Source organism: Gracilinanus agilis, chromosome 4 (genome assembly GCF_016433145.1).
Source record: "Gracilinanus agilis isolate LMUSP501 chromosome 4, AgileGrace, whole genome shotgun sequence".
Classification (NCBI taxonomy): Eukaryota; Metazoa; Chordata; class Mammalia; order Didelphimorphia; family Didelphidae; genus Gracilinanus; species Gracilinanus agilis.
The window spans coordinates 169,353,002-169,370,720 of record NC_058133.1 but is presented as its reverse complement, the minus strand read 5'-3'; the positions used below and the strand labels follow the sequence as shown (position 1 = coordinate 169,370,720).

At 36.5% G+C, this 17,719-nt stretch overlaps 1 protein-coding gene across 1 annotated transcript in view; it reads right to left on the bottom strand.

The window, feature by feature from the left end:
• Window positions 1-17,719, bottom strand: part of NUP210L (nucleoporin 210 like) — a 128,866-nt gene that overhangs the window by 57,088 nt on the left and 54,059 nt on the right. The window contains exons 13-20 of the mRNA XM_044672740.1: window positions 13,397-13,595; window positions 12,798-12,949; window positions 9,687-9,908; window positions 8,074-8,247; window positions 4,725-4,917; window positions 2,862-2,950; window positions 2,475-2,579; window positions 2,061-2,162 (exon numbers count right to left, since the gene is read on the bottom strand). Coding sequence (XP_044528675.1) covers window positions 2,061-2,162; window positions 2,475-2,579; window positions 2,862-2,950; window positions 4,725-4,917; window positions 8,074-8,247; window positions 9,687-9,908; window positions 12,798-12,949; window positions 13,397-13,595 — 1,236 coding nt within the window. The remainder of the gene's footprint in view (window positions 1-2,060; window positions 2,163-2,474; window positions 2,580-2,861; window positions 2,951-4,724; window positions 4,918-8,073; window positions 8,248-9,686; window positions 9,909-12,797; window positions 12,950-13,396; window positions 13,596-17,719) is intronic.

Here is a 17,719-nt window from a genome sequence, read left to right as displayed (position 1 = left end):
ATGCTGTCTTGCTGGCCAATAATTCTGTCTTACTAATCTCTCTTTTTACTTTTAAGCTAAGTTTTGGAGTCTTGCATTCTTGCAAAAGGTATCCTTCCCGAACTCAGGGGTTCACCATTACACCCCACATTGGCTGTACCCCAAAACACTACAATTTCCTTGAACTTGGCATTCCATCTTTTGTATCTTGACCTTTCTATGCCACTTCCCTTTACTTCCACCTCTTAGAATCCTTAACTTCCTTCAAAGTTAAGCTTAGTGTCACAGCCTAATGAAGACTTTCTTCATTTTCCTCCTTCCTCCCAGTTAACGCTTCCTCTCTCCTCAAAATACCTTCATTTATTTATCTATGTATATGTTGTATCAGCCCAACAGAAAGTAAACTCCTTGAGAGTAGGTGATTTTTAGTTTTGACTCCCTAGTGCCTTGAAGATAACAGGTACTTAATAACTGTTGTAGTATAGAGATTTAAATCTCTAACCAACTATTTGTAGTATGTAAGAATTATAAGGAGTGGTTAAAGGATATGAACAGGCAGTTCTCAAAAGAAGAAATTCAAGCTTTCAACAATCTTGTGAGAAAATATTCCAAATCACTAATAGAAATGGAAATTAAAATTCTGAGTTTCCTCAATGTACTCATCAACCTTGTCACTGAATTGTGTAAACCCATTGACCTTCAATACTACAAGGCACAAACCTCCAAAGATCAAAAACAGGGGGAAAAGATCTATATGTACAAAAAATATTTATAGAAGAAATTTCTATTAAAGCAGTTAACCAGAAACAAAATGAGAACCCATAAATTGGGGAATGGCTAAACAAATTATGTTATATAAACAAAATGAATATTGTTGCTACATAAGAAATGATGAAAGGGACAAATTCTGATGAACTTATGAAGATCTGTTTGCACTGATGAAGAGTGAAGTGATCAGTACCAGAATACTGTGCAAGGTGGAATGAATGTATAATTCTCAGAGTAACATTTTGGCTTGTAACTTTAATATTTTAAGAGTAAGAGTAGTAAGTTACCCCAAAGGAAGTTAGTAAAGTTCCCCCCCCACCCCCAATTCTTCTCCCTTCTTGTAGGATAAGATTATCCCACACCCTTTGAAATACAAAGATCTCAATCCCCTTTAGTCTGAGGGAAACAGTAATGATCAGTACCTGTAAAATGGTTAATTTTCCCAGGTTCTGTAAACCTTACTCCCTTCATTCAAAAGAAAAATCTGGCCTCCAATCTATTGTAAAAATGTTATAATCCCTTCAGGGAAGCTTGATTGTATCAGGATTTTCCTGTAAAATTTTAAAAGGGATTTTTCTGTAAATTTTTGGGCTTTTGTCTCAGGTCAATTGATTTGAGGCATTGCTCCACATTTCTCTCTCTCCCAATAAAGCATTGCATTTTAATAGATGGGTTTACTTGGTCTTTTGAAAAGTGGTTTAAAAGGGTATATCTTGTTATTGTAGGATCCCCTTAAATTTTCACTTCAAACAATATGATAATGCTATATAAAGGAGAGCAACTTTGAAATATCTAAGAACTCTAGACCAATTTAGTAATTCCAGAAGACTAATGAGGAAGCATGCTTCCTGTCTCTTGAAAGAAAGGGGATAATGGACTATAGGTACACATATTTTCAGACATATATTTTCAAATATGGCCAATGTATAAATTTGTTTTGCTCAACTATAGCTGTTACAAAGAGAGGCTTTGATTTTTTTCTTAAATGTGGGTAAGTTATTTAGGGATCATGATAGTGATAGTAATACAAGAAAGAAAAGTATCAAAGAACATGTTGAACACAGTGGAGATTCATGATTTAATATAAAATTCGCTTTTTCTGTTGTTTTTTTTTTGTATATAAAATTGTTCATATGGGTTGATTTGTCAAATTCATAATAAGAAATGAAATAAAAAGAAAAGAATTCCAATTATCTAGAAATGATGTTTTGCAAGTAGCAGAACACTAGAAACTTCCCTAAATGGTTTCTGAAGAACGAGTTTGAGAATGATAAAATGAAAACGATAAAACCTGGAGTGTCTCTGGGACTTACCAGAATAGAACTCTCAGCTTCCATGTAGGTGATGGTGACAATGTCTTGTTCACTGCTATTGACCAGAAAATAACCAGATCCCTCCACAAGACTAAATATTTCCTATAGGAAAAAAAAAATCAAAGTCAAAATTCTATCCCCTTAGTTTACAAGGTGTTAACAGGGGGAAGAAAATCTATATATCATACTAAAGAAGATATGGGTAAACAAGTTAGGGTCATGTTGCTTCAGAGAGAGGATAATTACAATAAATTCAAAAAATTATTAATAACTTTTAATATACTAATTGTCTTATTGATGTGTTGTTGTCAATATTTTATAAGCTGTGTTAATAACATTTTAGATTTAAGAACAAATCTGTACTACTTTCCTCTCTAACATGATTCAACTTGGTTATAACTGAGCAGGTCTCACCTTCACATCAGGGTGATTATATATTAAGGCATTCTCAGGCACCACAGTCACATCCTCCACCAGGAGCAGTTCCACAGTGGCTGACCTGGGCAAGTTGGAGAGTTCCTAGAAATTTAATAAGAACAACAAAAAGTTAAAAATAAACATTTCCTTTTAACTTCTTCTAACCATCTCTCCCAAGTCAGAGAAATTATAGGTGCAAAAAAAAAAAGAGGGACATAGTCTTTAGATATTTTATTTTGGTTAGGAAACGATCCTTAAAGTAAAAAGCTTCAATCACCACACTTATTTAATCTACATTTTCTGATCTTGATAATAAGAAAGTTTGGTAACTAAATTAATCAAGCCCCACTTAGAAATATTAAAGAATCTTTCATTCTTACGTACTTTTGGGCTACGTGGCTTAGAATAGCCTACAAAATCGACTCCAATGAGTACAGTCCCTTTGAGCTGGCGTACCTTCAGAATCTGGTGACCTAGAAACAAAACAAATAACTTCATAAAAAAATAAAATGAATAATGGAGAAAGGTCAGAAGATAATTCTGCTGATTTTTTTCTAAAGATTAAACAAATGACATTGTTTCTGTACAAGTATTTATTGGGAAAGAAAAACAAATGGCTATTTCCTTGAGATATCCTCCTCTAACTCATGCTGATTATTGTTGCCAAAATAAACTTCATATCATTTCACTTCCCTACACAAAAACTATGATTATCTATTCCCTGTTGTATCACTCCTAGCTGTCACATAATGACCATCTAATACAGCATAGGCGAATGTTTTTGAGATTGTGTGCCCAAACTACAACTTCAAGCTGCCTGTGAGCCCTGCTTCATTACCCCAGACAATGGAGGAAGTGCTTGCACTGGGCAGCTGGACAGAGGGGCAGGGCATGTGAAAAATGTCCTTAGGCATAGTAGAGAGGGGGGAAGGGAGCAGCCCCCTCTGTGCCATCCTGGCCCTGTGCCATGGCTTCGCCAACACATATCTAGTATAATTACACCCAAATTCTTCAACCTAGCATTCAAAGTCCAATGAAATATGGACCGCCTTATTATTCCAAGCAACCTCTTGTACTCTATAGTAATAGCCCTTCTGTTCAAGTTTGAGCAGTTTCCTTTCCAGGTCTCCAACATTCCTGGTGAGGTAGTTGCAGATTCCTTTAGAACATCTACCCTGCCCTTCATCTCTCTCTCCAAAGCCTGTATATCCTTCAAAACCTAACTCAAAGCATACTTCCATGAGCTGTTTCCTTAATGACTACAGCCTCCATTAATTCTCTCCATTTCTTTCCTACTTACTCGCCATACTACATCATTAACTTTGTTAGACTGTTCCACTTTAATCATTTGTACCATTTGTACCAAATAGTAAGCAACATTTATTAAATGCCTACACTCTGGCTAATTACTAAGAAGTTACAAAGTTTAGAGAAAACTGTCTGCCCTCGTGGAGCCTTGTCCTCTTGGACGACAAGAATAACATAAATGCAGATATACATAATATAACAATTAAGAGCAAAAGAAAGTGCTATATGAGGTGCAAGGTGGGGAGGTCATTACTAATTGGGCAGCATCAAGAGAAGTTTTAGAGAAGAGGTGACATTTAAGCTGTGCTTTAGAGTTAGTCACTGTGAAGGGGGCTAGAGATCAGTATAAGTAGAGGGAAGGGGGTAGACGAAGGAGTAGAGTGTTGACTGGTTTGCCTAGAAAATACAATAGATGGAATTAATCTGGAAAAAGAAGGGTGGTGCCAGATTGTGGGAACTTTGAATACCAGGCAACTTGTATTGCCCCATTTTAAAATTATTTCTTAACTACCTGTTTTATCCCTCCTACTAGATCATAAGCTTTTTGTGAGTAAGAACATTTATTAATGTCTTTTCAATATTCCATTAGGTCTAGAATAGGCATTCAATTAATACTTGTAAATTCAATCAATAAACACTTATGATTAATTCAATTTCATTGTCATGGGATCTCTTTCCTCAGGTACAGAGACATGGCAGACATGATGGAACATCTTAAAATTCCTAAAGGAAGGAGAACTGCATTTGGTGTCTGAAGAGCTCAGTTTGAGTTCCAGTTACATCACTTACTTGCAAACTTGTCCAACCTCTCTGAGCTTCAGGAAGGTAAATATAAAATAGCAATGATATTTACACTAACCTACCTCATGGTATTTTGATAATTAAATGAAATAATACAGAAAAATACTATTGTAATCATATAGTGCTAATAAAAATTACCATGTAGTCTGGTTTGTCCACTTCCATCATCTTTGGCTACCATCAACATTACTTTATAATTCTCAAAGTAGGCAAGGGTTCCATTGGAGGATTTCCATTCCAACATTAGGGAGCTGAAGTTATCAAACTTCCTTCGGTGCTGGTCAAACACAGCCAATTCAAGGACGGTGTCCCTCAAGCTTGACACAGGAATCTATATTCAAACAGAAACAAAAAAATTATTAAAAATAAAATTTTAACATACAAAATTAACTAATTTGTTCTATGTAGCCTTATACAAAACCTCCCTTCACTGAAGGTGGAATTACAGTCAGGAATCAATTGTTATGGATGAGCCAATGAGCAAATGTTTGAATTTATCCTCCCCCTACTCTAATACTACTAGTCATGTCACTACTAACTTGCTAAGTACTTTTTTCAAGGAATGGAGGCAAATTGGTTAATTTAGTTTACTACTCTTAATAGTTTACTTAATATTATATTACTTCTTTTTACTTAACATTTACAAATAAAACTGCTACAGGCATGGTTAAAGCTTTGGTAGAAATGGATACTAAAATTAACTTGATATATATCCTTTATAAATTTTAATTATTCAAAATTGTATCCCAATTATATAAATGTAGAATCCCCTCCAGTCTAACTCCCCCAACTTGTACTCAAGGATTAGGTGACAGAGTGTGGCTTCTACCACAGACTCCAGGGGTAACCCTGTAGGGCTTATATATTCTCGACACTATATAGCTTACAAATTCCAATGTGTGTGCTTCTTAATAACAATTGGTTAGTAGACATAATTAGTTCTTACAAAAGCATTTACTAAGATGGCGCAGTAAAAATAGTGGGTTTAAAATAATCTTTACACAAACCCCAACATTCTTCCCTAAATGCATATAGCATATATGGGAAGAGTGGGCTCAAACTTAAAAGTATGATGGTAGTAAAACAACATGTAGGATACATATATGTGGGATGGGCTCACATAGGCAGTTTACCACTATACACAGCTCCCAGGGTCTCTGCTGTACAGATTTGAAGATTCATCAACTAGGTTCTCAGGGTCTATTGTTTTCCACAGCTAGCTTTCTCCTCTACTGCAAGCAGGCCCCATTCCTACATAGCCTCTCTATTGCCATGACTGTCTGCAGTATGTCTCTATTTCCTCAAGTGCCTTAAATTCTCTCTTTTCAAAATTATTTTTTTCCAATTAATGAGCATTTATTTTCTCATCCTTCCATCTACTGCACCCTCCCTTTGAGAAGGAAAAGAGAAACAAATTTTTTGTAATAAATATGTTTAGTCAATAAAAAAACAGATTTCTACATTGTCCATGTCCAAAAACATGTTATATCATTTTTTTTTAAACCCTTGTACTTCGGTGTATTGTCTCATAGGTGGAAGATTGGTAAGGGTGGGCAATGGGGGTCAAGTGACTTGCCCAGGGTCACACAGCTGAGAAGTGGCTGAGGCCGGGTTTGAACCTAGGACCTCCTGTCTCTAGGCCTGACTCTCACTCCACTGAGCTACCCAGCTGCCCCCCATGTTATATCATTTTGAATCATAGTAAGTTCATTACCTCATCTGTCAGATAGTAGATAACAAGCTTCATTACTGAATCTCTGGAAACATCTTTGGTCATTGTATGGATTAGATATTCTAAGTCTTTCAAAGCTTATTTTATAATGTTGCTGTTATTACATAAACTGTTCTCCTGCTTCTCTCCTCTTCACTCCACATCACTTTATATAAATCTTCCCATGATGTTCTGGAGCCATCCCTTTTGCCATTTCTTACAGCACATAATATCCCATAATTTGCTAAGCCATATTCCAAATGAAAAGGTATCCCATTAGTTTCCAGTTCTTCACTACAAAATATTTTTTGTACATATGACTCTGCCCCCCTCTTCTTTGATCTCTCTGGGGTACCATTCTTGTAGTTGGAGTTCTCTTTTGTATTACTGAACTCTTCTGCCTTGCTTTTTACATGCTGTGCCTGTTCATAGGGGTAGGAAGAAAAAAGAAATCTCTTCTTCCCCCCTGAAGATGCAATCTCTTCTAATCTCCATAGGCTGAAATTCATCTAGGGCAGAGATATTTAGATGCCCCAGGGATGTTGATAATTTGTTAAGGCAATTCTGACATGTTCCTTTCTTGACTCAGTGATGTTCACACTTCATAAGGGTTCACAGAATATTTATATCCTACTGACACCTTATCAGGTTTTAGGTGACTCAGTGGATAGAGAGCCAGGTCTGAAGTTGAGAGGATTTGGGTTCAAATCTAGCCTGTATAAGTTGTGTGACTCTGGGCAAGTCACTTAATCCCAATTGCTTAGGCCTTAACACTCTTCTGCTTCAGAACTGATACTTAGTATAGAATCTAAGGCAAAAGGTAAGAGTTTAAAAAAAAACCTTTACGAAATATGATTACACTCGATGACTATCAATTAAAACCTAGAGGATGTGGCATGAGATTCCAACCCCACTTACATAATCAAAAGATGGATAATGGTGTGAAAATAGAGTGGACACAGATATGTCACTTGTATAAAAAATACTAGAACTCTTAGACAATGTAATGAACAGTATACAAAACTCTTAGTTAGGAAAATCAAATTGATTTTGTCTCTATTTTTGTAATCAATTTTTTTTCAGTATTACTGCCAATATTTTATATATGCTTAAGGCATGTTTCTTTGTCTCTGAGTTGTTAATAAGTTTAGCTTTTCTCTCTGAGTTAATTAAATTTAGAAGTTTGGTTTTTCTGCAAATCACTATTCTATCCTTGCGTGATCAAGGGAATCAGTTATCCTTGAAGACTGCAAGTGGATGCCAGGGAGTCTGGTCTGGTTTTTCAGCAACACTGGCTGCCCTTCAAGAAATTCTGATTTGTTATTGCTGTAACACTAATTAGCCATGCAGTATATCACTAATGAGTTTTCCATAGTGACAAGAAGGAAGGAGGGCTGGAATGGCCCTACATTCCAAATTTCCAGTCAGTTATATTGTCCCCCCAACCTATGATGCTTCTGACTTTGTTTTTATATTGTTTCTCCCATCTGTGATGCTGCCTTTTAGTTTTTTGATGGTTCTCCTTTTGTCTGTAAAAATAATCTGTCTGCTTTCATTAGGGGTCTTTTGGTTTGCAGAGGAGCTAAAAATTACTTTTATTGGTAACTGCCAGCCTAACCAATAAAATGAATGTGCTCATAGCTTTGTGCCTTAGTTTTAACTTAATTTCAAACGTACCTAGTTTTCATAATTCAAATAAAGTGAAAGCTACATCTTAACCCATATATATTAAAAAGATAAAATACTGAGTTAGTCTTAAATATACCCTGGACTCACCAGTTGTTTGTTGTGCTGTGGCAGTGGGCATGGCTGGGCACCTGTGGGTACTTTATATACTGGAGTTACAGACATGCAGGCAGGGTGGGCACAAATAAAACGTACTTGCACCCTCTCTACAGCAGGGCTAGGGTTCAAGACTCCTGGATGATTTCCAATGCGGAATGTCAGCACCTTTGAAGACAATTCAGAGGGACAGTTAGTAAAAGAGAAGCTTTTCATGCCAGATAGCACCAGACAGAATATAGTATAAATAATTGAAATACTAGCTTCATCAGAGGAAGTAATTACCATTTAGACTTTAAAGATGAAACTTTGGAAATGTTACAACTCTCAGCTGTATGTACTAATGGGAGGTAGGGGTGATATTAACTGACAATTAAAAATATACATATTTTTGCCAACTGTTTTAGTCTACCCTCTACTAAAACTTTTATTACAGCTACTTTCAAAGAATAAAATTAATTTGTGTTTCATCTTCTTCTGGTGAGGGTACTAGCAAGCTGTAGTATGGCTAGGAGAATAAAGGAGAAATTAAAGGTTTCACATTGGATAATTAATCCTCGTGTCATTGCAAATAAAGTCAAGTTAATTACTGATATTACAGACACAAATGTATTAAATTAGTGGGTTAGAGCAGGATGTTATGAAGCCAAAATCTTGGATAGAATCTCTAGTGTATTAGTTAGCTATGCTCTGTTTCAGAGTCACAGAGTAAGTCTTTAACTGTGATTAGCTCTGCTGCAAATATTTGCTACTAAACATAAGGTAGAAAAGGTGGATGGATCAATGCAAATCTATTACTACTAGCAAGAAAGCAATTCAAAGTATAGTATATGTTCAATTGATAATGGATAGTAATATCATTTTGTATCTAAAGGCCAGCATTATTATTATAGTTATCTTAAATTTCTTATTTTTCTTTCACTTTTAAGTGCCTGTACTAGAAAAGAAGCAGTACTGAGTACAATCTTTTGCACGTAGTAAATACCATAATAAATGTTTTTTGAATTAGAAAAATCTCTTGTAGAAGTAGAAAGTATAATTTGCCTTCTAGAAGATTAGACTAGATCATTGGTATCAAGCTCAAATAAAAGCAGGGCTGCAAAACTGTACAAAAAAATCACTGGGGACTGTATCTTGACTTGGAAAATGACATGATAACATTATCAATATTTTATTGTAGTTTTATTTTATCAAATATTTCACAATTACATTTTTATCTGGTTTAAGTCACACTTGAGACTGTTATGGCCATATGTGGCTTGTAGGCTACTGGAGTACCACTGGACTAGATGATCTCTAAGGTTCTTCTAACTTTAAAATATTATGACAATAAAAATCATTACAAAAGATGAATCTATTCACTACAACCCCTCCACCCCCAATTTTTTAGTTGGGGAACTCTTAAAATCTTCAGATTGACAAACTGAAAGTATGTTAAAGGGCAGTCAATTTTAAAAGCTCTTCATCAGCGAAACAATAATTCTTCCCACTAGCTAGATGTGAAGAAAGGTTCTCTGCCTTATGATAACATAGGAAAGGAAATTGAGGATAAAAAGTATTGGATGATGTTTTTTCTAAGTAAAATCAAGAAAAGAACATTTTCCTACTTGTTCTCCTAATTCCAAGCACAGTATCCGATAGATATATTGGTTCTGTTTTCTTTTTGCTGGTAGCCGGACTTGTGATACACTGATCTTCTTTTCATTCTCTACACTCAGTTCCAGAAAGAATCTTGAAGGCTCCAAAATCCATGGCCCAGGACCCCCTTCAAACACCATTTCCTTCACAGACTGCCATGTCACCAACGCCACCTCCACAGGATTCACAGCCTGAAGACATGGAAAGTCAGTATCAGTCATTGAAGAGGGAGAAATAATTTCTGCTCTTCTTATCCTAAAATATTTTGAGAGCCAATCTACTCCTCATTTCCCCATTTTAATCAATGGTTTTCCACCATTCTATGCTGATTTTTTGCTAAGTCCTTTACTCACTTACATGTTTTTATAGTGTCTGTTTGGAGCAGGAAAAGAATGGGACCAGAAGGAAGTGAAAATAACTTTTCAGAAAGTTCAGAAAAAATTTCAGCATTTATTACTTAATGGTTACAAATGAAGCATTGAGATAAGAAGTGATACTGGACTCAAAGGCATTTTCCTAAAATATTCTTATGCATGTACTAGGCCCCCAACTTGGAATTCGTGCTTTCATTTTTCTAGCCTATCCAAGAACTAACTATTATTCAAGGCTTACTTCAAGTTTCATCTTCTTCATGAAGGCATCTCTTTTAACTCATAGTCATTTTTCTTTACTTTGAACTCTATATCACTTATTATCTCTCTCACTTTTTTTGGCACTTAATATTTTATGTTACATAAACACATCAAATGCATATAACCATATCTCCCTGATTTGATTTGTGTGCTTGAGGAAAGGAATTATATTTTATATTTCCTTTTGTATCGCTGCATGGCACAGGTTTCTATGAACAGAGTAAACACTCAATAAAAAGCTTCTGTATATTACTTAGCTAGCTATCTTTTTTCAAAGAACACCTGGCTAATGCATCAAAAAACCCTTCCTTCCAATAAAAACATAGTAAAAATACTCTCTTGTATTTTGCAGAGATTCAGAGTAGTGTACTGTGTTTTTCACATTTATTTGCTCATTTAAGTCTCATAGTAAGTCTGACTAATAGGCAGAGGAAATATTATTGTTCCCATTTTTTTTTTAAGTAGCTGAGGAAACTAAGAATAGTTAAATGATTTCCCCAAGTAGCTAGGGCAGAGCTGAGAAAGAATTGTGATCTTCTGACTCACAATCCAGTGTTTTACCTATTACACAATGCTGTCTCTACAAACAAACAAAACAAAACAACTTGCCCTTTCTGAGGCATAAATTGAGAATCTTCAGATGATGAGATTATATATGTTGCCTACTGCATTAAAAAGGTACTTAAAAGAAAGGCAAGAGGTGGGGGTTGGGAAGACAAAAAAAAGAAAAATGGTTGAAATATTTACCATTTAGTGTACTGTCTTCCTCTAAGAGCATAAACCATATTAATTTACTGTATAAATACATAATGGGTAGGTTCCAAAACAAAGGCTGAAATAATAGCAGTAAAAACTTGGGCTTCTGTGTTTCTTTCCCGAACTATATAGATCATCACAACCATCTAATAGTGTTCTCATTTCAGGCTGCATAGTAATATGCTGGGTATTATACATGCAAGTGAAACAGACAGGAACCTCTTCCCCAAGATTATAATCTACAACAGGGGACATATAGAAAAATATAAGTAAATAAATATTCACGTTAGACAGAGTTTAATGTGTGTTGTTCATTCATCAAAAAAGTATTGGGCAGGGAGAGGACAGTCTGGTGGCTCAGTGGATAGAGACTGGAGATGCTGGATTCAAATTTGGTCTCAGGCACTTCCTAGCTGTCTGACCCTGGACAAGTCACTTAAACCCCATTGCCTAGCCCTTACTGCTCTTCTGCCTTGGGAACTGAAACAGTATTGATTCTAAGATAGAAGCTAAGGGTTTACTTTAGTTTTTAAAAAGGTGGGGACAGCTAGGTGGCTCAGTGGATTGAGAGCCAGGCCTAGAGGTGGGAGGTCCTAGTTCAAATCTGGCCTCAGATACTTCCTAGATGTGTGATCCTGGGCAAGTCACTTAACCTCCATTCCCTACTACTCCCTTACTTTTCTGCCTTGAAACCAATACATAGTATTGATTCTAAGACGGAAGGTAAGGATTAAAAAAAAAGTATGTAAATAAAACAATGAATAGAAGTAGAAAATCTTATTTCTGGACTATTGGGAATAGCTTTAATTCATGTATGATATGACCTGTGAGTGCTCAATTAAGATTAAATATGGCCAATAATAATGACTGTTAACAAAAATAATTAAAATTGTCCTCTGGATGCAAAACAGACTCTTTAATTCAAAATGGACAACATATCACAGTAAAACAAAAAACAAAACTTGCTAAGAGAGTGGAAGGAATCATTACAGAGAACTGGAAAAATATCACATATGTGTATATAGAACCTGTTTGATGAACATCTTGGACTAGGACCAGGAAGAGCAATGAAGCCTATTTAGCATTCATATTTTAATAAACAAGGTAAAATGCTTTTACAAAAATAATAGTTTAACATTTATTTCATCATACTAATGTTAACTTCTCTGAAATTGCTTCCTTTCTCTAATTGCCATGGAGTCAGGATTTGGCAGTGCTTAGTAAACAATAACTTTAAAATCACTCAATTTTAGTTTCTGAGAGGACTAAAATATAGAGCAAGCAAGCTAGACTCTGCCCAATCTCATTTCTCAACATTGTTCTATCAAGATGGATTAGTAACGCTGACCAATGAAAAAGATCCAATTCTCATTTCCCAGGTGTGTGAATATGAGGCACAAGAAAATCAACTTCCCACCCTGGTGTCTGAAGACCTCACTTTTCAGTACTTCCTTAGAATGTATGCTAATTACTGTTGATCTATCTCAAAGATAGTCCTCCATAATTCCCTGACTCATGTTTGATGAGATGACTATGACTCCAAGTAGTTGCTATTCAAGGAGAATCTAAATGTAAGAAAAACATAGGACAAAGAATCTGATCTGAAGCAGAGAATCCACAGATAGAAGTAATGACTCCTTTCTAGGCCTCCTGTGAAGAACTGCTGGCCCTTTCCTTGGTGGAACAGCTTACCCTAAGTGGTTCATAAGCAGCAAATGTGGCACTGCTCTCCAAGTATTCTTCATACACAATCACACTCACTGTCACCAGGGTGTGGCCCAAGGACTTGGCTGCTATGTGGACACTGGAACAGAATGCTGGGCCTGACTTTGGGGTACTACTACCTGTGGATCAAAAGGCATTTTATCTGAGTGAAGCAAAGAAGCATCAATACACAGGTTCAGGGACTGAGGAAAAATCAAGAAAATGAAAATTTAATACACATTAAAAATAACTTCTCTTCTTAACTTAACATGTTGAACCTTTGGGTTCAACAACATGTGATGTGCCATGCTTATGACATAGGTCAGTGTAGAAAAGGATAAAAAACAAAATATTTAATCAGTTAATAAACTTCATCCATGTGGCATAAGGGAGAAAAAAAGAAGTAAACTGGGAAATGGAAGGGCTGGGTTCTGGGTACAGTGGCTCAATATGAAACCCAGTTAAAGTCACTTAACCTCTGTTTCCCTACTTATAAAAGAACACTGAGAAAAAAGTAGCATTAAAATTTCTTCCTTTTGACCCCCTTGATAAGGGAAGGTCACAAATAGGAAATGATGTTTCCTTACCTTCTTTGAGAAGAGTAAAGACCCCTTGCTTATCCATGCTCACATCCAGAGATAAGAGAGAGCAGTCTGTGAATGCCATTATACCCCCAGTCTCCTTGTTTATGTGGTACATAGCAATAGGGATTTCTATGACTTGGCCAATCTCCACATCAGCATGAAAGGGCAAGAGTTTCATCTTGTTCAGCTTCAGAACATATACCTGGAAGTAAAAATGATCATGAGCCTTCTCTGAAAGCCAAGCAAAGAAAGCTCTGGGAATGGAACATGCCTGAGACTAGGAAGATCTGTAAAACCTCCAAGTAGATAAGACTTTTAAAAAGACAAGAAATTCTATTCCCAAGAATATGAAAAACTCAACTCCCTATATTTCTAACAGCAAAAAATTTACAAACTACTTAGGGACATGTTACTACTCCTCATATATTTCCCTTACTTCCAGTGGCTAGAAACATTAGAGCAGGGGTTGGCAATGTATGGCTCTCGAGCCATATCTGGCTCCACCTCCCGACCAGCCAGTCTAGGCAGAGCCCCAGGATGTGCCCCAGGGGGTCCTTCAGCCCCCACCTCATATTCCAGCACCTTCCACCTCCATCCTCCTCCTTCCGCAAGCATTTATGGCTCTCATGGCCAAAAAGGTTGCCAACCCTTGGATTAGAGGATGGGAAAATGCCTAGATGGAAGTGGGGTAGGATGGGAGGGTAAAGAAGAAGGAAGGTATCTTGGAGTAGAAGCATGTCATCTGGGACCTAATGGATGACTAAGATTTCAACAGGGGGCAGCTAGGTAGCACATTCAATAGAGAGCTAGGATTGGAGTTGGGAGGATGTGGGTTCAAATCTCGTCTCAAATACTTCCTAGCTATGTGACTCTGGGCAAGTCACTTAACCCTAACTGAATTTCTGTCTTAGAACTGATAACTAAGACAGAAGATAAGGGTTAAAAAAAAAGATTTCAATAAGTGAGAGGTGGGGAAAGTGTATTCCAAAATAAAGAGAATAGCATGAACAAAAGAAGGAAGATAGGAGAAACAAGTACAAAGAATGCTAAGTAGCTCAGTTCAATTAGAGAACAGGATAAGGAGGACAGAAAGATATAAGTTTAAGACAGGCTAAGTCTGACATTTATTTGGTAGGCTAAGATGAGTTAAAGGCTTGAGTAAAGTAGAGTGACATATTCAAAATACTGTCACAAAATCAACCTTGTAGTGGAGATCAGAACAGATTGAGGACATGAATGAAGACAATGATTAAAGGAATAGATGAATGACTGAAGGAAAAAGATGAGGAAGAACAAAGAGGACTAAGGACAAAATTTTTCCATGTGGTAACTGTAATGGTAGGATTCAACTAGATAAATTACTTAGATCCCTAGCTGTCTTTCTACTTTGTGCTTCCCTCCTGAGAGCTGACAACATATATCTTGAGGCTTGGATATGCCCTCTGAATTTAATATAAATCATACCCCTTCTTTTTTTGAAAACCCATTTTTGGTCGATATTAGTCCCACCCTTTGACTGGGTGAACATGCATACTATGGCTGGTCCTTGTCCGGGCTTTAATCCTATCTGAGGTTAAGTCTGTCTAACCAAAGAAATCCAGAAGGAGTGGTGTTAATGGCTTTATAAGAAAGAGGGTCTCTTTTTGGTAATTTTGCTCTTGGCTCATTTAGACTAGAAACTCTTGCTGGTATGGCCACTTCTGGCTCAGTTGAAGTCCAGTAGATTCTGCTCCAGACTCTTACCTTTACTCTGTGTGTGTCTACTTGCCTCAAACATGTTTCTTGTAAACAACATGTGGTAAGATTCTGATTTTTAATCCACTCTGCTGTTTCCTTTTTATGGGCGAGTTCATACCATTTACATTCAGTTATGATTACCATCTGTGTATTACCCTCCATCTTGATTTCCTCTTTTAATCTTGTCCTTTTTCCCATTACTCTTTCCCTCAACCAAAGTATTTTGCTTTTAGTCACTCCCCCCTCCTTATATTACTCCTTTCCCTCCAATATCCTTCTTTTCCCTCCTACTTCTCTATAGGGTCTTTTAATTATCCCTGCAACTTCTCCCTTCCTTATATTATCCCCTCCCTACCACTCCCTTCCTTATTCCCCTTCTACTTCTCTATAGGGTAAGAAAGGATTCTATACTCCAATTTGGCTATTCTTCCCTCTCTGAGCCAGTTCCAATGAGAATAAGGTTTAAGTATTATTACCCATTGACACCCTCCTCCTCCCCTTTATTGTAATAGTTCCCTCCCCTGCCTCTTTATGTGATGTAATTTACCCCATTTTACTTCTCTCTTCTCATTTCTCTTAGTTCAATCCATTTTTTCATACCTAGTATTTTTCCCCACATCAACCAAAACAGCTTAGTACCACATCCTCTTGTCTATGTATACTTCTTCCAACTACTATGATAATAATAACAATTTTTAAGAGTTATAGATATTACCTTTCCATATAGGAATATAAACAATTTGATCTTATTGAAGCCCTTAATTTTTTTCTCTTTCTTATTTACCTTTTTATGCTTCTCTTGAATTTTGTATTTGGACATCAAATTTTCTGTTTGAGTCTGGTCTTTTCTTCAGGAATGGTTGGAAATCTTCTATTTTATTAAATTACCATACTTTCCCTTGAAAGAATATAGTCAATTTTGATGGGTAGGTGATTCTTCATTATAAATCCAGTTGCCTTGCCTTCTGGACTATCATTCCAAGCTTTTTGATCCTTCAATGTGGAATCTGCTAGATCCTGTGCAATCCTGACCAGGGCTCCATGATATTTGAATTGTTTCTTTCTGGCTGCATGTAGTATTTTTTCCATAGCCTGGGAGCTCTTCAACTTGTCTATAACATTCCTGGGAGTTGTCATTTGGAGATTTATTGAAAGAAGTGATCTGTGGATTCTTTCAGTTTCTATTTTACCCTCTTATTCAAGAATATCAGGGAAGTTTTCTTGGATAATTTCTTGTAATATTATGTCTAGGGTTTTTTTTTTTTTTTGGTCATGACTTTCAGATAGTCCAATAATTCTTAAATTGCCTCTACTGGATCTATTTTCCAGGTCAGTTTAAAAAAAAAAGAGATATTTCATATTCTGTTCTATTTTTTCCATTCTTTTCTATTTCTATTATTTTATTCTTTTGATTTTGTTTTATTGTTTCTTAATGTCTGTTGACATCATTAACTTCCATTTGCCCAATTCTAATTTTTAAGACTGAATTTCTTTCTTGACTTTTTGATCCTCCTTTTCTTCATTGGATTTTTTTGCCTCTTTTTCCAGTACGACAATTCTGTTTTTTAAGAAAGTTTTCTTTGTTGAACTGTTTCTAGTTGGCCAAGTTTTCTTTTTAAGCTTTTATTTTCTTTTAGCATTACTTTCAATTCTTTCCCCCATTTTTCTTTGACCTCTCTTATTTGATTTTTGAATTCCTTTTTCAGTTCTTCCAGAGCTTGAGGCCAATTCCCATTTTTATTTGAAGTTTTGCATGTGGTTGCTTGGATCTCACCATCCCCTGTTGGTTCTGTGTTTTCCTCATTATCCTCAAAGAAATTTTCATGCATTAAGTGCTTCCTTTGCTTTTTTGCTCATTTTCCCAGGCTTTTTTTGCTTGTGGACTGGAAATTCTGAAAGCTGCTTGCTGATTCTGTCTCCTCAGCTGCTGGCTTGCAGGATTTGGTACTGTAAGCTATTTTGCCAGGGGGCTAGGTCCTCACTATAACAGTGCAGGTGTGAAAGGGTCCAGTGCTAAGACTTCTGGGCTTCACTTATGGGTTGGTGCCAGGGTCTGGGACTTCAGGGAGCAGGTCTGTGGTATTCTTTTGTTAGTGTAGCCTATGCCCAGTTGAAGAACCTGTCACAGTAAGGGGAGTGGGGAGGGTGGTTGGCTAACACTCCTCTGTGTACAGTTTTGCTTCCAGTTCCCCCTGTCTTGTGAAAATTGACTCTCTGCTTGTCTTTCAAATTGGGTTCAATGGGAGAGCCCCCTCACTCCATCTTGCTGTTGGTTTTTGATTCCTGACATTATGAGGCACATTTTAAAGAACGGTTTGGAAGTATTGTCAAGAGCAGTTTCAGTTTTTGGTGCTACTAAGCCACCATCTTGGCTCTACCCCTTCACAACCACTCTGGCAAACAGAGACAGCATGGCAAACTCAGATTAATTAGTCCAGACCAAATGATCATGTGATTTTCTCTTTCTAGCTTTGACTAATAAATAATTATACATTAATATATGGTTTCCAGAGAATTGTAATAATAACAGCCCTTATAAGCTTGAAGTTGTATAGTCCTGGATTCTTTTAGTTGGAAATGATTGGCAGC